Source organism: Cyphomyrmex costatus, unplaced genomic scaffold, assembly GCF_001594065.2.
Source record: "Cyphomyrmex costatus isolate MS0001 unplaced genomic scaffold, Ccosl1.0 scaffold4, whole genome shotgun sequence".
Classification (NCBI taxonomy): Eukaryota; Metazoa; Arthropoda; class Insecta; order Hymenoptera; family Formicidae; genus Cyphomyrmex; species Cyphomyrmex costatus.
This window is the reverse complement of record NW_017278207.1, coordinates 1,137,772-1,162,199: the sequence shown is the minus strand read 5'-3', so window position 1 is coordinate 1,162,199 and position 24,428 is coordinate 1,137,772. Positions and strand designations below refer to the sequence as shown.

The following is a 24,428-nucleotide window of genomic DNA, read 5'->3' as shown; positions in this document are numbered from 1 at the left end:
CATTTGACTACCATTGGAGAACCTTACGCGAAAACATGGGTCACTTCCGGTATCGTGAAGAATTTTAAGTACAAAAGAAGTATCGATCTTGGGTAAACAATACATGTGTACAGAATAATATATTCTAAATGTAAAAATATTAATTTTTTGGAAATCGACAGTGTATTCTTATACAAATGTATTATACAAAATCATTAATCAATTTAATTTGTTTTAAACAAAATTTTAAATTAACTCTCTAAATTTTTTGAAGAGTGCAGTCTTAAAATTGAATCAATTTTGAAAAAGAATGATTCAGTCTTTAGTATTTAAGAATGAAATTTCACTACTTAGAGATTTTAAAAGTTTTAGAGTGTATATAAACAATATGTATATATAAAACTTCTATCAAATTTCGATTATATTTTATCGATAACATGGAATATCTTTATAATTAAAATAAAAACTATTTGAATAGAAAAAAATTTCTACGTATTTTTATTATTGCTCTACTATTGGAAATAAATTCCAATTTTTAAAAATTCCAAAAATGTTGATAGTTCTAAATTAATTTTCCAAAAAAAAAGAAAACACATGTCAAAAAATAACTTGCTTATTAATTAAATATTGAAAAGAGTCGATTATAGAATAAATGATATTACGATTTCCAAAATTTTTTCTAATAGAGCACTCAATACTCATTTTTTTAAACAATCTTTTATATTATATTTGCTCATCAATGATAGAATTTTGTAGCAGTAAGTTTAAATTTTGATAGTTTTATGTATTAACAAATAATTTTCATAAATAGGATACTTAAATTAATGGAAATTGGACTATTAAATGTATTAAAAAAACGTTGGTTGGAAAATAACTTTAAACATTATTACGCTGAAGACGACACACCGAAACCAATTGAATTACATCAAGTTTCTTTAATAATTGCGGTGATGTGCTGTGGGACGATTATAGCTCTCATTATTCTGATAATTGAAAAAATTATATTTGCTTATAAATTAAAGCAATTATAAATATTTTTTTATAATCTACCGCAAATATATTTTATGAGTTTACTTGCAAGTAGTAATTTAATTATAATAGTTAAAAGTTTATTTTAAATTTAATTATTAAATTAAATTTAATTAGTATTAGAAAATTGTTTAAAAAAAATTATTTTGTAATTATAATAGGTACATAATTGTAATTGTATTAACCATATTCTATTAATAATCAAACACAAAATTTTGTAAAAGCTTTTATGACAATATCAAACTAAATTTTGTTGGAATATAAATGCACTTTAAATGATTACATGAATTGCAATATATTTTGTATCCTAACATCATACAGTATAATATAAGCATAACTTAAAATAGTTTACATATCTATTGCAAATTCACGAAGGTTGTACGCTTGCTGCATTCTTTGGCGTGTCTTTTGTTAATGTAGCTTCTACAGGATGCGGTTCGGTTGGTTCAGGATCATGTTCCTCCTCTTTCGGTAGAACATATGTGCCTTCCGCTATATCTGTCGGAGTCATCCAAGATGGTATAATTTTACCATGAATTCGCCATACACCATATTCATTAGCTAAATGCTTTTCGAATACTATGTATTCTAATACGTCTTTCCTCAGAATTTCGCTTCCTTGTATAAGACGACCGAATCTATCATAAATTGCTAAAACCTATATACGGAAAAATGTTTATTAAAAAATTGTTTATATTATAAAAAAAATAAACAATTAAAGATGTTATTGAACCTGTTGCGTGTGAAACCGAACAGTAAGTTGTGCAAAAACGTTTTCTTTTGTTATTACATCTGTATTCCTTGCGTGGACGAGTCGAGCTGGTTCCAAAGATTCTAAGAATTTCCAGTGTATGGTTTTGTTCATTATATTGTGTGTTATTTTCTAAAATGCAAAGGAAAAATATTGTAATATATGTTATTATATAATAATAAATGTAACATTTTAAATTAACAAGAGAGAACACAAGATATATTTTTAACTTACAGGATATACCAATTCTGTAACATATTTTATTATTTCTTCTTCATTTTTGCTATAATTAAAAATTATTATATTTAGTAACATTACTATAAATAGGAAGAATGAATGCTCTATTCATTAATTGCTAATAATTCTTTTGATGTGTTCTTTTGATTTGGTTTTTTTTTTAATCATATAATACGTTTGTATACTTATATAATAAAAACATTATATATTTATAATTTTTTTTCTTACCTAGCTAAAGCTTCATGAGCTTTCTGATATATATCTAGGGCTTCTTCTAAAAATATTGATGTCTTAAAGGAATCATCAAATGATTTAATTTTTCTGATGGCTATTAAAGATTTGCCCTTTTTTTCAACAAATGTGAATTTTTGTTTTGCTCCCTATATATCAATAATAAAATAAATAATTAGAATAAACACATATTTCTTCTTTCATTTTGAACTTAAAAAAATATCATTGTATATTTTATACTTTCTATTTAAAAGTTACAATATACAAAGTAATAGCAAAGAATATGTACTTCTTTGGTAATGGCAGAATATTTTCCATCTCCTTCTGGAACAATATAAGATTCAAAAATTGCTGAAGTACTGTTAATAAATGCTGGTCTTTCTTTCCAAGGTTTCTGTGGTAGAAAACCATGTTCTTTCATACGCGATCGCATTTGCTCTTTGTTCATTTTAGTAGGATCGTCATTATCATCATCAAATTTAGGAAGTTCTATTTTAATGACTTTTTGTCTCCTTTCCTTCTTCCATTTTGGATTCCAATGCTTATTTATATGTGCTACTTGTATTGAATTATTAGGATAATTAACAGTAGCAACTAATATTGGTAGATTGTTCTGAAATAGATGCCCATTTGTTTAGAAACATTTTTGCATTTGGATAATTTTAAGGTATTTCTATTCATTTCTAATTATAAGCTAAATTGAACTTAGGTAAATTTAGTAAAACAATTTGAGATTGTTTTATAATTTGAAGGAAGATTGTGTCAATCTAAAAAATTCAGTGGAAATCAACAAATTTATGGTTAAAAAGAAGGATAAAATATGTTATATATTTAACTTAAAAAAATAGTTATATCAAGGACGTACCTGTAAAAATTTTCTGTAAATAAACACCGGGCTCACGTATCTTAATAACATTTTTCAGATATTTTAATGCTTGAGAACTGTCAAAAGAAAAAAACAATCATTCGAATTATTGTATATCTATAAATATTTTCATTTAATTTTGTAATTATGATTTATATCGCGTTTTATGCTGTGATTATGTCAAATCGTGTATAATCATTAGTAGTTATAGGTTATGTTTAAAGCGTGATACTTTCAATATCGATACTTTCGTTTCGATAATATCAACATATCGATACATATAAGAAGCCCTCATGACACGAGGTCTGTTTTCTGTGTGGCTGTGGCTGAATTTGGCTGAATTTATGTACACTTTTGGAACTTAAAGTGAAACAGGCATATGTTTTGTAAGGACACACTCAGTTAATTGATAATCGAGCCATTGTTTCTTACGGAATCCTTTCCTGTATGTAGTAATCCGCTATAGTTTGATATTTGTTGAAAGTGAGAAAGAGAGTTCTAGTGTAGTGACTGCACTGAAGTTCTACTGCAAGAAGAGAAAACAGACTAATGGATTCCATATATTCGGTACTGTTCGGTTGTGTACGTTAATGGCGTGAAGTAACATGTATATGTGAAGTCTGCGTTGGATATTCCTGCGGTTTTTATAGCACTATTATAAATGACGTAATTTTTAATAAAACAAGAAAAAGAAATTTGAACTATTTTAACGTGAGAATTATTTAAAGGATAAGAATTAAGGTGCCACAAATGTTGTACAGGACAAGATACTGCCTTTCAAGCAAATCCGTAATTTGTCGGGTAAAGATTCAATTAGGTATACAAAGTATAATATTGGAGATAATATGTTAACGGATTAATTTTTATATAATACAAATTCAAATAAGCGTACGCAAAGTTTGAAGAAATTATATTTGTAGCATTTAAAATGTCTGTATATTAGAACTTATTCTCTTTGTTGAGTTTAAAATTGAGTTCTTTTCTTAATTTAGCTCATTACTTAATGTAAATCTAATGTAACATCTAATTCAAATACTATTTAATACTCACATAAATTTGTCTTTTAGAGAACATTTATCACATAACTAGATCAGTCGCAATGCATCCTACAACTGACTCTGAAGTGCATACTGATGTAAATACTACTATGCATGGAATTAAGAGATCCATAGATGATGGTAGTGAAAATGAAGCCAAAGTGCAAAAGACAAAAGAGGAAACAGTACAAGTAACAACAGTAGAAATGACAGAAATGGAAACGGTACAAAGAATCAAGAGAAAAAATCATGCTGTATTACTAGGCTATGTTGGCAAAGACTATTACGGTATGCAAAGAAATCCTGGTATGAAAACTATTGAAGAAGATTTAATTATTGCCTTACTAAAGGCAAACTTGATAACTCAGGAACAATTTGAGAATATACGTGCAATTAATTTTCAAAGGGCTGCACGTACGGACAAAGGAGTATCAGCAATTAGACAAATTGTTTCGTTGAAACTACGTAAGATAAATTATTTTATATACTTTTTTTTTTAAAGAATTATTGTTTAAGAGCAATTTTGATTTATATTAATATATTATAGTACACTTGCATTAATTTTACAATGCTGTTTTTATTTAAGTTATCACTAGATGTATTCAACAAAAAAAATATCTTTGTAATTGTTGCAAGATTTTTTAATATGATTAATTATTTATACACTTAGATTTATTTTGTGGAACTAAGAGCAAGAACCAGGCTACGGTCCATTTGATGCTACGAACGCTTTGAAGCATTTTTTGATTGGTTAATTAATAAAATTTTTTCTTCTGATTAGGCAATCGAAAGTTTTGAAGCATTTGTAGTGTCAAGTAGACCGCACCCCCATACTAAAGAATTGAGCAACAGTTGCAAAGCTACTTTTTTTGCTAAACACAGTCAATATAATAACAGGCAAAATTTATAATTTAAAAATAATTAAAAAAATAAACTTTTTGTTTGAATTATGTTATATATGAATATATTATTAAATTATAAACATTAATTTTTCTTTACAGCGGAGAATAGTGATAGGACAGTAATAAATCAGTTCTTACCTGATGTAATCAGAGTATTTGGAATAAAGCGTGTGACAAAGGGTTTCAACAGCAAAAATCAATGTGATGCACGTACTTATAGATATATCATTCCTTCCTATGCATTTGCATTAGAAGATCAAAGTTTGCTAAAACTTGGAGAAGAAGTTAACGAAGATGAAAGAATCAAACAGTTATCAATTATTGATGGAAAGCCATACACTGATTATAAATTATCTCCAGAATCATTAGATAGATTAAATTCGATTTTGAAACTTTTTGAAGGTTCTCACAACTTTCATAACTTCACGTCAAAAGTGTAAGTCGATATCAATTCCAAAAAAACGTATTTATTTACTTAGGTATTTAAAATAGAAGCAAATTTTGTTTAATTCAGGAAACCATTAGATCCACGTGCGCGACGTTATATAATTAGTTTCTGTTGTACGGAAACATTTGTTTTAAATGGTATAGAATTAGCGGTATTGGAAATTAAAGGACAAAGCTTCATGTTGCATCAAATTCGAAAAATGGTTGCAATTGTAGTTGCGATTGCGAGGAACATGATATCTAAAGAGACAATCGATGAAGCGTTCAAGACAATGGACAAGATGGACTTACCACTTGCACCTAGTTTAGGATTGTGTCTATGTCATGTAAGAGAAAATTTGATAGCACATATTCTGCTGATATGTGAAATTATTTAATATTTATTATATTAAAATATCTAAAAAATTCGATAATTTAATAACTTATTATGATCTATTGTTAAATATTAATATTAAGTTTTCTAAAGACAAATTATTCAAAGACTAAATGTATTAACAGGTGCATTATGATAATTATAGTAAAAGATATGGCACAGACGGTCTCCATGAAACGTTAGATTGGAAGGAGTGTGAAGAAGAGGTAGAAAAGTTTCAGAAGACATATATTTTGCAACACATGATTAACACCGAAATTTCAGAACAAACGTATCCTATTTTTAAACACTATATTATATATAAATTTTTCTTTCTATTTAGATATATACCTTAACGAATATTATATAGAACCTTGAAATGGCTGATAGGCCTTCCTTTTTATTCTTTTAGTAATAAAGATGTGCTACCTGTGGAGAATGAAGAAAAACAAGAAGCCATGCATAATGTTTCGGTGTAAAATATATACTTCCATCTCTGTATCAAATGCACTAAGAAACATTAAAGAAAGTTTTTAAATTATTATTAAAGTTTCCTATTTGCAAGATTAATTATAAGTAACTAGTTATAGTTATAAAGTAATTCCCTCTTGTAAAACCAGTAGCGATAATGTCAGAATCCTAATCAAAACATTCTAGTAAAAATGTATATTATTTGTATCTTGCGGTTCTTTGAACTGGATTGAAAGCATATGTGCACATATGTACGTCATCATTCTGTCTCGATTTGTTTGTAGTTTAGATTAATCTGCAGCATATAAATCTCAGCATGTACTTTCCCTGGTATGTACTTCCCACCACTCGCGCCAAGATGACGCTTTGCTTGCGTTGGGTAATTCCAGTCTTGTAGCACGCATTGTAGATGATCGCAGTGAGTGACCGAACGCCGGGATATAAAGAGACGCAGACTGCAATTATTAACATTTTGCACAGTATACTTCACCATGCGGATTATTCAATGGATATTCAGATTATTAATAGTTTATGGTAAGAAAGAATATGACACCAAACTTATGTGTTTTTGTGATATAAATAAGAACTACATCACAGTATTGATAAAACTTATTGTAATTGCAAAGTTGCAACTTAAAAAAATTTTTCTGTTATAACCTTTTCTTAAAGATTTTTTATTTTTCAATTGGATATAGTGTAACAGAATGTTGAAGATAGAACATATTTTATTATATTTTTGAATCTATTATTAATGAAATATATATAGCATTGATAAATATTCATAAAAATATTTATAATTGCAACTGTTTTCATTGATGCTATTACTGCATTTTGACATAATATTTGTTTTAATTTATTTTGAATCCAGATATTTTTACATATTTTACAGTACCAAAATAACATTAAATATAACATACGTTTTAGAAAAAAATATCAAATATATTTCGAAATTTTAATTTATTTAACTTACAAAATTTTATTTAGTTTATTTTTTATTTAGTTATATTTTAATTTTAATTAAATGATCAATCAATTAATAATTTGTAAATAATAATTGATAAAAAATATTTTATAAAGCTTATTTTATTTATTTATATTTGTTACAAGAAATTTCGTATTATATACTAATTGGTGTTTCGTAGTAATTTTTCGTAGTTAAAAAAATTAAAACATTCGCATATTCCAAGAGATTTCTGAAGTAATCTTAACCAGTTTCAGAAACCAGTTTAGTGACCTTGAACCTCAGTGTAGAAGAATCTATCTTGCATACATGTTTACTTACATTGGTAGATAATAAGCGAAGATGATACACGAATATATAACACATCTCTCCCACATTTATTAAAGTTTATTAAAATTTTTCTGTGTTAACTGATATGATCAATGATTTGGTTTCCTCATTACAAAAAATAAGGACATTAATCAGGATTCTACATATATGATTGAAAAACATCTTAAATATATAATTAAAATAATTTAACAAATAATTTCAATTTATTAAAAAATTCAAAATCGTTTGCTGAATAAGGACGATTTTATCTTGTCCGGAATGTCCATTACATCTCATCCATCTTTAAAATAACGTTTTTTAATATATAACAGCGTTGCGATTTAAAATATTATTAATATTGTTAAACATCTGAGGAGAGCTGAATCACACAGTCGAAACATGTAATGTAATTTATGCGTAGTTAGCTTTTTAGTCAGATGTAAATCAAGTTTTTCACCATTTTTTTAAATTTTTTAATAAATTATTTGTACTAATTTGACTCTTATCAATCCTTGTATTACACAATTGCCATTTTTATATTAAGAGTTCTGTTATTGAATTATTAATTTCAATTTACGTGTACCATTGTTCAACACAAAATAACAGGATAGATTATAAAAATAAGCAAAACTATTTTTTGGATTTTTCAGTGTGCATTGATTCTGGATATGCACAAACTTATGGTTGTGGGTAAGTATTTACGTATTAAAATAATGCAATGCTTAAGCAAATAAATATCAGCTAATATATTTGTTCGAACAGATTAGAGAGATTTCGATGTTCCAATGGAGAGTGTATAGCTGGCGAATTATTATGTGATGGCACACCAAACTGTAGGGATTCGTCTGATGAGACAGAAGTCGAGTGTACAAAGCCAGAGATTCTATGTCCTAGGTATGCTTTTCGTTGCAATTACGGTGCCTGTGTAAATGGAGATTCCGTATGTAATGGTGTCCAAGATTGCATTGACAACAGCGACGAAACGCAGTGCACAAAAAATACAACAAACAATCAAACAAGACCTACAAGTAGACCTACAAGTAGACCTACAAGTAGACCTACAAGTAGGCCTACAAATAGACCTATAAATAGATGTACTACAAATCAAGTTCCATGCGATAACGGCGAGTGTATTCATAAAGACAATATGTGTAATGGAGTTCGAGATTGTGCAGATGGTTCCGACGAAACGTCTGAAAAATGCAGATTAGTATAGTGAGAGTCTTTTATAAATGTTGAAAATGTTAAAAACAATCATGAGAAACAAACGTTTCATAACTATTAATTTGTTTACAGCTGTCCTCCGACAGCTTTCCGTTGTACTTATGGAGCCTGTATTAATGGTGATTTACGATGTAATGGAGTAGTTGAATGCGTCGATGGATCAGACGAAGATTCAAGATGTAGTGAAACTGAATGGCCGTCACCTTTACCGACGCTACGACCAACAACGGAAACAACACGATGGCCGACTCCAACACCAACACCAACACGTGGCACAAATACTTGCAGAGCACCTCCACAACCGCAGAACGGTCGTTGGAAATTACATCGATCGCAATGTTCAGGTGGACAGGATTGTAACGTTCCAGAGGGAACAGTACTGGGATTAGGATCTTATCTCATCTATTCTTGCGATACGGGATATAAGTTAAGAGGTCCGTCTGATGTGAGCTGCAGCTTCGAAGGAAAATGGCTTAATATACCAGTTTGCACAGGTTTAAAACAAATTATATATTTTTAAAATATTTAATTATTCATGAAAAGATATATATAGATTTCTAAATACCGAATTATTAATTAATTATTCAAAATCTTTGATAGAAATACGCTGTAAAGCTTTGACTACAGCATCAATCGAAGCTAGATGTACATACAATGCTGAATGGATATCTTGTGGATCTCCAGTTCCACCAAGAACAACAGCGATATTGGAATGTCAAAATAGTTATCAACCTGAAAGTAATCTACTATCCGGACAAAGAAAGAATGTGAAATGTAATGTAAATGGTCATTGGGAACCAGAACCTATGCGATGCATTCCAGGTCCGCTCATGATAAATATTTACATTAATAACACTAAACTTACATTTCACACCACTTTTGATAGAAACGCTACGTTTATTGAAGTTTTGGATGACAGAGTCGTTATATATACGAGTGCCAACAATTCAAATTATCCAAATATAGATATTAGAGTATCAAAATCAAATAATAATATAGCAACAGATGAACCATGGGCATGGTCTTAAAACTATGAAAGAATGATATTACATTATAAATACTATAATTTCGAATATTTTTACAGTTGGCACAGTAATCATACATATCATTATTCCAATTGAGAGATAATTCACATACCTGTGTATATAGGTCCCACTTAATTCAAGTATCTGAAATATTTCTCTTGTTTTTTATGATAGGAAAAATGTTTTAGATGAAAATGTGGAACGGTTTTGAGGGAGACATATTTTGGTTATTGTTTTTCTTCTAATGGAGGTGTGAAAAAGATATGAAAGTTTTTAAATGAAATTGTATACATTTTTTTATATAATACAATTCCTCTAATTATTTTGCATATGAAAGTATTAAGCTACAATTTAAAAAAAAACTAGTTTACGAATTATTTAATTTTTATGTCAATATATGCCAGAATAAAGTATAAAATATCTCGTAAACTTATTGGTTTTTTTTTTATATCTATCTTAATACTTTTGTATGCAGAATAATTAGATCATATTGTGTAAAAAAAATTATACAATTTCATTTAAAAAATAGAAGTGATCTTTTTGGTACCTCCTTCTAGAAAAAAATATGGGGACCAAAATGCGTCCCCTTTGAAACTGTTTCACTTTCACTTGAAACATTTTTTTCTATCATAAGAACCAAGTCAGATATTTCAGATACTCGAATTAGGTGGAACATTCTGTATGTATTACAGTTTCTTTATAATTTGAAATTGTTTCCTAGTAAACCAAAGCTTAAATGAAAGTATTAGAATCCAATTTTTAATTACTATACAAATATTATGTACAAATTTATATACTATTAAGTTAAGTGTACATATATATATATCGAAAATATTTAATAAACTTTTTCGTGACTTTTTGATATATTTCAATCTCTCTCCCATCCCATTAATCATAAAATTATCGCAATGACGCGCAGTGGAGTTACAGTAATTGTGAATTATCTCCTTTTGTATAATCACACGTATCTAATACGTTCTCTTGTATTATTACGCCGTGATGAAATACGCCGTTTCTCCAATCGAAATCTTTATTGTAGTATGCGGTACTCTTCCTCCCAACATTAAACCGACCGTTGTAGGCGGTAGACAGCCGAATATCACAGAATTTCCGTGGCATGCTACGATGTATCGCGATGCACCAGGCGGGTCGAAGAAATTTTTCTGTGGAGCGTCTATTATTCAAGAGAATCTCTTGATAACGGCTGCTCATTGTGTATATGATGAGAGGAATACGCAACTGATCAATGCCAGATCAATTTATATATTAACGGGAAATATCTTTCGTGATTACGATTATGATTTTCATGATCCAATCCTCGTTAAAAAGAATCAGGTTTGGAAGTGTATATAATAAAATAATAAATTAATCTAAAAGGTACATTTTATCGATCATAAGTGTTTACACATGCCTTCTTACAGGTGGAACGTATTTACATCGTACGTAATTATCTAGGACTTACAGGAAATTACGACTCGGATATCGCAATATTAGAACTCGTTAGTCCATTTGTATTATCAACTTGGTTGGTTCCTGTATGCATAGATATTTTAAGCAGTACAAGTGTATTGGAAGCAGGTTCTCTTGGAAAGGTAGCAGGATTTGGTAGAACCGCATTCGGTGAATCTAGCGCAGTTTTACAAGCTCTAACAGTACCTGTAATTCCACCCAGTCAATGCAGATCCGCTAGCCAAAATGCTAATACAGAACGATTTATCACCAATGATAAGTTTTGCGCAGGTTATACAAATGGTTAGTAAAAGATCCATTAAATATAACATTAATGAGCACGACACTATATTTTGTACTAAATTTATCAGAAAAATATTTGCAAAAAATATTTGTAAAAACTCATCTTTCTCTCTCTTATTCTAAATTATAGAAATTATATAAAAAAATAATAAGAGAGGAAAGGACACAAATTTAAGAATTGTTTTTAAATTTAAGATCGTTTTATACAAAGATGCGAAGAGTAGAAAGATAACTTACAGAAGCATTGTATGTTTCAGGTTCTTCTATCTGCGATGGTGACAGTGGCGGCGGATTAGTCTTTAAAACTAATAGTTTGTGGTATCTTCGAGGCATTGTTAGTGTTTCCCTCGGCACGATACAAAAGGATGGAAATTGGTTTTGCGACAATAACTTGTATTCCTTATATACAGAAATATCTAGGCATATTTCATGGATACAAGATGTAATTACAAAAATAGAACAAAATCAGACGGATATATTATGCTCAAATGAATCTCATACAAGATGTTCCTAAATTTATTGATGGTATAATTAATTGTTATACGCAATTATCGGAAAAAGCACTTGTCTTATGCTATGTAAGTTTAAACTATTGATAAATCATCTACATTATTTGTCAAATGCGTAATTACATGAAAAGAGTTGCAACTCTGTTGAGTGGAATAATTAAAGATTTATTAAATAAGTTTTTATATTTATGTGATAAATGAGATTAATTTTACAACTCTATGCGCTTACTAAATTTTATGTTTAAAATATTCTTACTTTTACAACATAAATATAGGATAATGATATAAAAAATGGATAGGCAAAATAGAATTTTAATTCGTCGAACTTTTTTAATTGTTATATACAAGATGTTTGGAATTTAAATGTCAAAACTTCAGGAGTGTGTAGGGAATCGATAGACTAACAAAAAAAAAGTCCTGTAGAAAGATTTTCATTTTTGCTTCGTTTTGAAGAAAATCGCAAAAAAAGCAAAATATAATTATTTTGTTCTTGGACATGAGTAATATCTTGGTCACTCCGATCACCTAGATTTGACACTACTGAACTCCTTTGTTCGTGTATATGTGGGGGGGAGTCCTAAGCAAGAAGTTTATTGTTAATTAACTCAAAAGAATAATTGCGAAATTGCATCAAAGCTGCATACATCAAATATCGTCAAAAATGTTTGGCTGCAAGTGCTGCAATACGAATTGTTCGTACTAGATGCAATGCTTGTGTTGCTGTAAGAGGTACACATTTTGAACAATATCTACATTAAACATAAATACAATGTGAATAAATAATAAAAAAGTATAAAGATGAAACTACATTGTCTTTTTCTGCAATTTTTTTCAAAACAAAGTGAGTATATCCCTACAGGACTTTTTTCTTAGTTTATCGATTCCTTACACGCTCCTGAAGTTTTGACATTTAAATTCCAAACATTCTGTATATCTATTTTAATTTTATATATATCAAATTATACAAAACAAGTGTAATAAAAAATTTTTAAATATTTTTTTACATAATGTACAATAAATATATTTTCTATTACATGACCTATAGTAAAATATTCTTAAAAAATGAGGCAAGTGATCCTATGAAATTATTATTAATATCATATTATAGATTGACTATTGCAACTCACAAACATTCAGGTTTCTTCAATGCCTTTTCTTTATTGGATGGCACAGATGGCAGAGCAGTTACATCTTTACTGGGTGAAACTAAATCTGTATATTATATATTTCATTATTTTATATAAAATATATCATATTATATAAAATATACATCATATAATTTCCATAATATTTACCTTCCATGCGTAAGTCTTGCAAACGTTGCTTCAATTTTTCAAGATCTGGATTTGAATCAGGAATCACAGTGAAATCATCTGCATTATCTTCATCTAACAATTCTGCCAATTCCCTTTCCAATTCGGTATCAGAGTCTGTATTGTTTAGCGTCTCAGATAAAACTGAATTTATATCTTTGTTCTCGTCTAAGACCTAGTTATTGAATAATTGATATTAGTACATCTCGGTTTGTATTAGATAATCACGAGTAATACCTATATAACACATACAACCGCTTACCTCATTAATATCATCCATAACATCTCTGACACCAAATTCTGTTAAACCATTTTGTCCAATTTTCTTCAGTATATCGGACCCAGTTTTGTAAGCAGACAATACAGCAGAGTTAGAATGAGCATCCTTGATATTGTTAATAAGAACGCGTAGATTTGCAAGAGTTTGCGCACGCTTTTCTATGGTCTTTTCCAATTCCATTTTTCTTCTTAATTCTGCCTTTGCCATCTGACGCAATTCTTTTCCCAAATACAACTTTGCTTCATTAATAATATTGAGCTTTTCTTGTTCTAAAAGCTCTATTTCTTTCATTAGTTCATTTTCTTGTTGTGTCAGTTTATACATGCCTTCTTCTACTTCTGTAATTTCATTTGCTATTTGCACACAGATTTTAACCAGTAATTCACTATTTGGATTGGAACTCTTTTTAAAAACTACTTTTTTCCTTTGCTTTAACCATTCTAACGTTAATTTCACTGCATTTTCTGAAATCTGTTTTTTTGTATTGCTTTTGCAATACTCTATTATCTCCGATATTGGGAACAAGACCTTATCTTTTTTAACTTCAACGATAGAGAGAATAACATCACCTAATTCTCGCACAATCCGCAAATGTATATAATTAACTTCTACACTATTTGTTTTCCCTCCTATAATATAATTCTTTACTTTGGAAAACGACCAGCTAATTGGCTTTTTTACAAATATGTCGATTGACCATGCTGTCCATGTTTCACACGGTTCTTTAAAAAAATCAGTCTCTTGAATTATCTCGTTATTTCTAAAACAAATTTACAAAATATACATATTAAAAATAAAAAACAATATACAATATTAAAGAATTAGAGTTTAAATTATATACCCTATTTTTTATTATAAACAATCCCTTTAGTATAATAATTGATTGACTAATAAAAACATTTGAAAAAATTATATACTTATGTATGCTTATCTCTCTCTCTCTTTCTCTCTCTCTCATATATTTAATACATAACATTTATGTTAAATATATTTAATCTATATTTAACAGTTACAACAATACCTTAGAAGCTCCTCAATTACGGTAACTAGACATAGTGGTGTGCATCCTTTTCTTTTGAAGGCTTCGTTCAAATCAATGATAGAAAAGCTACACTGCATGGTATGTTTCAGGTATTCATATATTAGATTGTTCCAGAACTTGTATTTAGAAATCCAATCTTGCGGGTTTGCAGATTTACTGCGAAACGGCGAGAACAACGCGCTCATTCTCTCTTCTTGATTCCAACATTCTGGCAATTTTTCTGCTGGTATTGGCGAATTACCACTGGTGTTTCCACCGATCATTTTACTATCAATAACAACGTCGTTCACAAGATCAATTTAATAAAATTTTGCAAATTGCTCAAAGAACACATATATAATTTGTTTTCAGTTCCTGCACTAGACTAGAACCTCTGCTAGAACCGTCTCTCGCTTTTGACAAATATCGAACATACACTTTTCCACTTTAAGTTCCAAAAGTGTACACTAGTTAATCACAGAAAACAGACAACAGACCTATAAATTAATTTAGGTTATAAAATTAAAATATTGCTTAATCATAGCAAATACGTTCTATTTTCGCATACATGTATCTTCTGTCGATGTTCCTCTCATTCCTTTATCAAGCTCGTTCTGACTGAGAAGTGTTTGTACTATAAATAGAAAAGTATTACACGATTATAAATAAAAGAAACAGAGATATACTTTTAAAATGTTATATAATAACAATGTGTGTGTCTTACAATCTTATGACTTCTAAACTGATGACTTTGCTAAATAATTGCTTCTCAATGTACATACAAATCTGAAGACTTATTAAAATACTATTTTCTTATTCACAATCTTTATTTTTTCATCTTCGCTCTCTTCCAATGTTTATTTATTTGAAACTGTTGTCATCATGGTCAATCATGGTTGTCATCAACTACTCGAAACAGTTCAATATGTTATTGTTTATTACGTTTTACAGAAGATCGAATTTGTGTAAAATGACGACGTATATTCTGCGTGAATCAAGATGGAATTATAGGTCACGTTCAGCAGACTCAACTGTTGTGGAGCGGATTCGTGAGCGCTCGCTGCTTGGTGTATTCTTTTAGATTATCCAACAGTTGAGTCTGCTGAACGTGATCATTGGCTGATGGTGACAGCAAAACAGAAATATGGACTCTGTTGTGTACATTAATTTACACGGCATTAGGACAAAAAGATGTCATATAAATGCTAGATAAATCCGATTTTAAAACAGCCAGTTGTAAAAAAAACTGAAATTACTGAAAAACTGAACTAGAATTTATAGTATACATGTAATCCACATGAATTAAATCACTGTATTACCGATTACGAGTAAAAACGCATTTTACGCGTCTCGTTTGTCACTATTACAAGAGATGGCATGATGGAGATTTTTACGTTGTTTACGTTGTCAAGTGTCCGCCGAAGGATTTAATTTGAATTCAATCATATCTGATACGAAAAAGGATGGGTGTCAAAGATCTGTGGAATGTTTTGTCGCCTTTATGTGAGAAAAAACCACTGTATGAGCTACAGGGAAAGACCATCGCGATTGATTTAAGTGGATGGATCGTGGACAGCCAAATGATTGTTGACAATGTGGTACAACCGAGGATGTATCTTAGGTAAACCTGCCTTTGATTCGACTTATTTTTGTTTGTTGAAATATATTTAATCACACACACAAATGACATCAGAGTTAAACATATAATGGATTAATACTAGATAATGTATTAACGCATAATATACATTTTTAAAATTTATGTATAATAAATTTATATTTAACAATATAATGTGTATTATTTTGTTGATAAATTTGGTGAAAGTGGCCCGTATGTGATTTGAATTGATTATTGCAGGAACTTATATTTCCGTACAGCATTTCTTCTCACATACGGGATATCTCCAGTATTTGTATTAGAAGGAAAGCCACCTATCCTAAAACATAAAACTATTGCACGAAGGAACGATATTCGTAGTGGATTTCAAGAGAGAAAAACTACTAAGAGAGGAGGAAGAACACAATTTAATCGAGTTCTAAATGAGTGTAAAGAATTGTTAAGATACATGGGTGTTACTTGTATACAGAGCTGTGGTGAAGCAGAAGCCATGTGTGCTTATTTAAATGAGGATGGAGTATGTTCATGTACCTAATTTTTTTTTATAAATTGTTCGTTGTTTTAAAGGAGAAATGTACTTTCAGCTTGTAGATGGTTGTATAAGTCAAGACAGTGACTGTTTCTTATATGGTGCAAAAATAGTATACAGAAACTTTTGTATGAGTACTCAAGGAAATTGTGGAGCTACAGGTGGCTCTGTGGATGTTTATAGTATGGAAAAAATAGAGAAGACGTTAAATATAGGACGAAATAAAATGATAGCATTAGCCTTGCTGTGTGGTTGTGATTATGATGAGGGAGTGAGTGGTGTTGGAAAGGAGGCTGTTTTAAAATTTTTCAAGACTGTGAGAGAGAAAGATATTTTACAAAGGTTTGAGTATACTACATGTTTATCAAACTTATTAAATTTTATAAATGAAATGTACAATTGAATTTTTTTCTTTTTTCTGTTTCTTTAGAATTCAAGATTGGAGAACTGACACAAGTTTGAACAAAGCTGAATTTGATTTGTTAAATCCAAGTTTATGTACATCGTGTGGTCATTCAGGAAAACTACAAAAGCATACAAAATCAGGTTGTGCTGATTGTGGAACTATTAGGAAGTGTAATGATGATTTTAGGTAAAAATTATTCTATTCTTATTACATATATTTCTTTGAAAATAATAATTTATTATTTTTTATATGAGATTATATTTTTTACAGGGAAAAAAGAACATTGATATTAAATGAAATATCGTTAAGAAAGAAAGCGCTTTATGATGAAAATTTTCCAAATCAGGAATTAATAGATGAATTTCTTGTCAGGAAGGATTCAATTCCCAATAAATTAGATATAAAATGGGAACAACCTCAAGTCAATCAATTTATTGTAAGTTTATCATTATGTACATTATAACATGTTAAATAATCTGTCTATATTTTTTTCATCAGGACTTTATGAAGAAATATGTATGTTGGGAACCACAATATGCGTTCGAAAAAATATTTACATTAATTACTAGATGGCAACTTTTACATTTACCAAATTTTAGCTTGGATGAACGTTTGTCTATAACAGATTTATTTATTCCTGATAGTATAAAAAAGATACGTAATATTAAATCTATAGCCAGTTATGAAATTATATGGAAAAAAGAGCATGCTGTAATAAAAATGCTAAAAGAATATAAAGAACAAATAAATGAAAATAGCGATGAGAATAATGATGATGTAGATAATAATTTACTAACAAGTATTGAGCCACAAGACTTGGTTTTAAAATGTTATCCAAAATTAGTTGAAGCATATGAAAATATCAGGAATGTAAAAACGAAAAAAAGAACAGCAAATTCTCGGAGAAAAAAAGCTACAACAAATATAGAAGACAATGATACCGGAATAAAAGATACTACAAAATCAAAGCAACAGAAAGTAAAAAAAAAGCAAGAAAAAGATAATAGGAATATCGACGAATTTATAACTAAAAACGATGTAATATTCTTAGAAGACTCCTTTGAGCAAATGATAATTTCACCAAAAAGATCAAAGAAGGAAGAAAATATTAGAGATAGAGTGCATGCGTTACAAATTAGGGACGTATCTGAAGATGTTGCGATTATGAATGTAAAACAAAAGAAACGTGGACCACAATTTCAAAGAGTATTGGAAATGGAAAAGAGTTCAAAGTTAAATAACACGTTTGACCGAATATTCAGTGAACTCTCTCCTAATGATTTTACAAGCGAAAATGAAGATAATGATTTAGATATAACAAATGTAATAGAAAATATATGTAGAAAACAAACCTTTCAATTTAGTAAAATAGACTGTCAGTCTATAGAATCTACTAGCCAATCTGCAGAAAACATAGAAGAATGTATAATAATTGACAAACCTGCGACGTGTACTAGAGAAAATTATGTTTATGCAGAAGATGAAAAACAAAAATCGGATAACTCTGATGATGAATTTGGCTGTATTAATGAATCATATATTCCTATTAGCCAAAGAATACAGAGGGAAAATCGAAAGATTTTGTCTACGTGCAATTATATAACAAAAAAATCTGACTTAGATTTTGAAAATATTATGGATCAAACTGATAATGAAAGTATACATTTAGATATATAATATCATATAAAGCACTTAATTTTTAATTAATAACATGCTGCAATAAAAAATTTTAAATATACAAGAATAATTTATTTTGTATTACATATATCTAACATCTGTTAAATGGTTTCTGAAATATAATATATATACTTTGCTCAATATGCTTTAACATCCCAAATTTTTCACAATTTGATATTTAAATTAAATTTTATCTTGGATTAGATAATAACATAATGTGTTAATAACATTTTTTATTATGTAAATTATATATATACATACAGTAGATACAGTTTTTTTTTTATATCTTATAGTTTAGAATATATAAAATTATATAGTAATCTATATTCGTATGAGAGCTAAGCAACCATGTTTATCTTTGACTATAAAATTTTCAGTAGCTAATATCTTCTTATATTTTACAAAAGTTTAAACATTAATTAAGAAGAAGCATGTAAGTTAATTTTCTAATTATTTTTATGTATTTTTTTATGAATATCTACTGATATCTACGCGCGTAATAATATTTTATATATTTATATAATATTTTTAATGCGTATTGTGTATGAGTGATTATTATAAGATGTATAGAAAGTTTACTGTACACGTAAGAGACTATGATCGCATGGAATTTACTTAACAAAACTGTCACACGATTGCAGTACCGATGCGATCAATATGGCGGATATATCATTAGATGCCTCATAGGTGTCAGTATTAGACGCAATATATTACTGCAGTTTATCTCAATGTTAATAATTTGTTCGGCTGTGTTCGATCAAATAAAAAGTGTGTGAGAGAGAAAGAGAGAGAGATGAATGTTTTACTCATTAAAAAAATTCTCACTTATACGATATTTGAAATATTTTAACTTGTATACATAAATATACTGATTATATGTATGTAAAGATTACATTGAAAATATGATATATCAATAAACATATATGTAACACAAAGGATATAATCTACTTTTGTATTTTACTTTAATTGATTTGCGACTAATAATTTTGTATGATTATGTTTAAACAAATTGTGTAAAAATGTGAACGCCGTTTGTATACATACTGCAAACAATATCACATAATGAAATAATTCTTTTATACGTAATATTTTGTGTTCAGTACATATTTGTACTTGAAAACTATACCGAAATTTGTATTTATAGTTTCTCTTAATGTAAAAAAAGAATATTAATTTGATTAAAAAATTGATTTATATATGTGTATGTGATATTTAAAAAATATTATTAAACTTTTAATATACTTTCATTTTATTTCTACATAGATATATTTGTGGACCAATAGCTCTGAAGTGCTTGAAATTGCCTTTCCTAAGTCAGCACCAATAAGCGGCTGGCCGCATCTTAATTTAGCATTGAAAGGGTCAAGCAAATGGATTTAGAATCTCGACAAAATGCTTGCATTTGCATAAACTGAGAGGGTGGTGAAGGTGAACTTAAGCTTTGATCGGTACTACTTGTTGGCATATACATATTTACTGTCAAACGGTAATTTGATCTGAAGAATTACGAACGATAACATAATAATTTTCCGATATCAGATTTTTTATCTTCGCGTCGCAAAACTTTATTAAGTATGGACGCGATAACGACCATTTGAAAATAACGAAATGACGAAGAAAGAACATACTAAAGCGGTGGATAATTTGAGAGAGTTTGAAATACGATTCCAAGACGTTTATAAGATTACTGAGAGATGAACTTTGATACAATTTATTTATAAAGAAGTATGGAACATCCAATGTGGTAATCGGATTTTACGAAGTCTTTAAGTAGACTGGTATTGATTTCTGATTTTCTGACGAAGTGTGCTATATCCAACTCCGATCATCGTTTAAAATATATTTACAATCTTTCTTTCTCTCTTTTCACACACACTGAGGCTAAGATAATATTATATTTTGTCTTATCATTTGTAATTTATATAGCATTATTAGTAATATTATTAGTAGTATTATGATTGCATAATTGTAGAATTTAGTTTAGAAAGTGCAAAAAAATATATAAGTATATAATATAGCTAAAGATTCTTATAGATTAAAAATAAAGAGAGCTTTTTTGTTTTTTCAAAAATATAGTAGTTTTGCATTAAAAAATATTGTTAAAATTAATATATTTCTCTTTTTTATTCTATTCGTAAATCACAGAGTAATCACTTTTATATTTAATCTTATTTTTAGTAGTTTATACTTCGAGGACTTTATGTAGTATTTGATTGCATTGATCAATATTCGAATTATTACTTCAATTCAAACGTAGTTAAACTAGGGTAGGTAATACGATATCGTCTGAATAGCAGACAAAAGATAGTATAATTATCACAAAGGAGACACAAAATTAATACAATTGCGGTTGACAATTGAATACGCAGTATGTGAAAGTAAGTTTCTGAAGTGTCTCGCACTTAATTGAACAATCAGCTCCAAGCAAATGACCCGCATTTCATATTTAAATTTTGACGTTTAACTAAAAGATAGCATAATGTAATTAATTTTATTTTTTATAAATATAATAAAAAAGATATTATTATAGTAATAAAAAATTATCTTAGTATTTTAACTTTTTATGAATAATATTGTACGTATATAATTTATTTTATTTAAATCATTTTATTTAAAAACTTAAGATAAGTCAAATTCAATATAGTCTGTGACTGTATAATTATAATGATTCTAATTATTGTAATTAAACAATTATTTTATGTGGTAATTATTATGGTACTTACATATTATATTTTTACTTTAAGTGTGTCATAATTAAAAAATTAAATTTCTCACAAAAGGAAAAAAATTATTTTTCAATTTAACAAAAAATGATTAACTAATCATATAATATCAATAGGGGGGGGGGGGAGAGAGAGAGAGAGAGAGAGAGAGAGAGAATATTTTTAATATATTTACTTATCAATTTTCTTATTTCCATTTCATAACTTTTAAAAAAATCTACTTTTTATTTGTGACAAAATGTTTTAACGATTAAAATTACATATATAGTTCCATAAATTTTTTAATTATGTTACTTTTGAAGTAAGAAAGTAACTGACAATAATGTTACAATATTACTGAAACATTGAAATGTTGCTGGAATGTCAGTGCTATATAAAAATATTGCATGTGTTAAAAAACGATATTCCCGTTTACAATCAAGAGAAGTGATATCTATGATATGAATCAGAGGACGGTAAACAACAAATTTTGTAAAAATTACATTAATTTTGCAAATGCATTCTTACTTTTATCAATCCCAAATATAAAGTTTATGCGTTTTATATACACGCGCGTTACATGTACACCGTTATCTGTATTAGAACGAGGGCAGATAGAGAGGGTCGATGGGGGTGGTTGCTGGGATTTTCAGTACGCGCGCGATCTCCGTGCCGAAAACATGTTTCTCCTTATAGTTCGTATAATCTTCAAATTCGTGTGAGAAATTATCAGCTCCTAATAAAAATTATATTATATAAATATAAAATCACTATTGATGACTTATTATATTTAACGTATTGTTGTGCAAATAAAGTAAAAAATTTATAAAAACAACACAATAATACCACTAATTATTTTTAATTAAAACGTAAGATGGAAAAGGTGTTAAAATAATATTCGGCAATAAATATTCATATTAATTTTCAATCGCGATAAATATATGCTCAATCGAATGTAACGTAAACGACGGATCGTGATTTTGAATGTTCATCAGAAGACAATTAGTCGCATATCTACATACTAGTGAATTAATCATGCCGACGGTTTCCGTTTAAATGCTATTATTAATTCAGCTATTCGCAAGCAGATGACATGATATATAAATGTGTAATATAAACGCATAAATAGATAAATTTTTTAGATAATTAAATATAAATATCTGATAAATTGATGTTAAAACAATAATATTTAATAATATTAAAGATATAATATACGTTATAAATAAGAATAATATTGTAGTTTTATATTCAGTACATATAAAATAAAAAATTGTTAATAAATGATAAATGAAAAGTGCGTCAAAGATTTAACAATGTTTAAATTGTTTTTTAATATGCGCGGGTAAATGTAAATTAATTCTTAATCTGCATACCAAATGTTAAAACGTATCATGTTAATTAAAAATTAGGAGTGTTTATCGCACGAAACTAACTTTTCATAAATCACTTATAATCATATTAACTGCGGTTATGTTCGTACGTTTAGATGTGCATTTCTCTTTCCGCGCTGATTCGTATATTAAAGGTGCTGGCACTCCGGATATTACATATTACGTGCTTATGATGCAAAATATGCGATATTATATAGGACTATATTTTATGGTCGACATATGGCGCGTTGGACGTTGGCTTTTGAGCACTTTATTATATATTGTGAACACTTTAATTAATGAAGTCTTGTAAGGAAGCATACAGATATTTAATGCAACGTACACCAACGTACATCAATGACATTTACGTTATAATACTTATAACATGAATGCGTTATTCATTGTGGTAATAAATTATATGATACGTACTGAAGAGATAATTTGTATTTAAACAGATGAAGTTATTTACATAATGCCAATAATGTAATTAATTAATCTCAAATTGACTTTGATATCACACGTGAAATAAACTGTGAACAATGTGAGAATTTAACACTATCATCTGGTAAGTTGTGCACAGATTTAATGTTATATATATATATATATATTTATTTATAAGTTGTTATAAAATTGAAGTCTAATATTACATTTATACAGATTTTCATAGATTTACAAAATTTTAAAACAATAATAATTTGTTACAACAACGATACGATTTAAGAAATAAACGAATTGTAAGGAAAAGAATTACGCCATTTTCAAGAAAATAAAGTTTTTAAAAAATGACTTTAAACGCTTTAAATAATTAAAATTTGGTAATACTAACTTTCTTTGAAATGCAATTTTGATGTAATAACTGATTATAGCGGAGTGGAAACATGTTCTTTCTTTTCTTTACTGCTTTCTTCTTTTTTTCTTTCAGCAAGTAACTTTTTAAGTTCCATTATTGTTGTAGCAAATAAGTGATTACATATAAATTATATATATTATAAGGTGTTTTAAAATTTGGGAAAAGCTCGATTAAAAAGAGAGATCTTACATAATTAAAAATGGTTAAAGAAAAATTTAAGACATCACAATTTATTATTTATTTATATCAAAAGGCTCAAACTTTTTGTCTCAAGGGACATTGAAATAACTGCTTTTAATATAATAGCTTCCTCGTTAAAAAATATAAGAATATATAAGCTCTTGAACTAGACATATGACTGTGGCCAACAAACTTATTATAAGCGAAATACACACTATAACCACAGTTTTACATGCACCTTTTATTACTATACACAAATTAAATTACTTTCGGCTTGCGTATATAATTAATCGGATAAACGGAGTAACTCGTGGGAAAACCATCATGTTAGAATATTACAACGTAATATAATTTCCATATTTTCTTTGTTAGCAATTGCTTCTCTAGTAAATTATAAATGTAAA

The 24,428-nt window shown here is 28.4% G+C and overlaps 5 protein-coding genes across 8 annotated transcripts; 3 read left to right on the top strand and 2 right to left on the bottom strand.

Annotated features, from left to right (window-relative positions):
* Positions 1 to 1,265: 1,265 nt before the first annotated feature.
* Positions 1,266 to 3,143, bottom strand: mRpL45 (mitochondrial ribosomal protein L45). The gene is made up of 6 exons (XM_018543829.1): positions 3,093 to 3,143; positions 2,517 to 2,840; positions 2,225 to 2,376; positions 1,994 to 2,042; positions 1,742 to 1,891; positions 1,266 to 1,666 (listed from the first exon to the last, which is right to left on the bottom strand). Exons 1-6 carry the CDS (start codon positions 3,141 to 3,143, stop codon positions 1,376 to 1,378), a joined length of 1,017 nt encoding a protein of 338 aa, XP_018399331.1. The 3' UTR covers positions 1,266 to 1,375.
* A 123-nt stretch (positions 3,144 to 3,266) lies between these two features.
* Positions 3,267 to 6,341, top strand: Pus1 (Pseudouridine synthase 1). 4 transcript variants are annotated; one of them, XM_018543827.1, is made up of 6 exons: positions 3,267 to 3,659; positions 4,160 to 4,594; positions 5,131 to 5,467; positions 5,546 to 5,804; positions 5,977 to 6,122; positions 6,201 to 6,341. In XM_018543827.1, exons 2-6 carry the CDS (start codon positions 4,192 to 4,194, stop codon positions 6,307 to 6,309), a joined length of 1,254 nt encoding a protein of 417 aa, XP_018399329.1. In that variant the 5' UTR covers positions 3,267 to 3,659; positions 4,160 to 4,191; the 3' UTR covers positions 6,310 to 6,341. The 4 variants fall into 4 exon arrangements, with proteins under 4 accessions (XP_018399329.1, XP_018399326.1, XP_018399327.1 ...); XM_018543824.1 differs by having other exon boundaries at positions 3,267 to 3,909; XM_018543825.1 differs by having other exon boundaries at positions 3,267 to 3,909; positions 6,221 to 6,291.
* Positions 6,342 to 6,457: 116 nt separating this feature from the next.
* Positions 6,458 to 12,086, top strand: LOC108777041 (uncharacterized). The gene is made up of 8 exons (XM_018543830.1): positions 6,458 to 6,835; positions 8,222 to 8,261; positions 8,334 to 8,786; positions 8,868 to 9,289; positions 9,396 to 9,816; positions 10,807 to 11,155; positions 11,242 to 11,572; positions 11,830 to 12,086. The coding sequence occupies exons 1-8, from the start codon at positions 6,793 to 6,795 to the stop codon at positions 12,084 to 12,086; spliced, it is 2,316 nt and encodes a 771-aa protein (XP_018399332.1). The 5' UTR covers positions 6,458 to 6,792.
* On the bottom strand, positions 11,943 to 15,186 carry LOC108777037 (charged multivesicular body protein 7). The gene is made up of 5 exons (XM_018543823.1): positions 14,696 to 15,186; positions 13,657 to 14,434; positions 13,377 to 13,569; positions 13,209 to 13,293; positions 11,943 to 11,988 (listed from the first exon to the last, which is right to left on the bottom strand). Exons 1-5 carry the CDS (start codon positions 14,977 to 14,979, stop codon positions 11,973 to 11,975), a joined length of 1,356 nt encoding a protein of 451 aa, XP_018399325.1. The 5' UTR covers positions 14,980 to 15,186; the 3' UTR covers positions 11,943 to 11,972.
* A 972-nt stretch (positions 15,187 to 16,158) lies between these two features.
* Positions 16,159 to 18,922, top strand: Gen (XPG-like endonuclease). The gene is made up of 6 exons (XM_018543795.1): positions 16,159 to 16,316; positions 16,551 to 16,827; positions 16,895 to 17,181; positions 17,270 to 17,431; positions 17,516 to 17,681; positions 17,744 to 18,922. The coding sequence occupies exons 1-6, from the start codon at positions 16,159 to 16,161 to the stop codon at positions 18,920 to 18,922; spliced, it is 2,229 nt and encodes a 742-aa protein (XP_018399297.1).
* Positions 18,923 to 24,428: the final 5,506 nt, after the last annotated feature.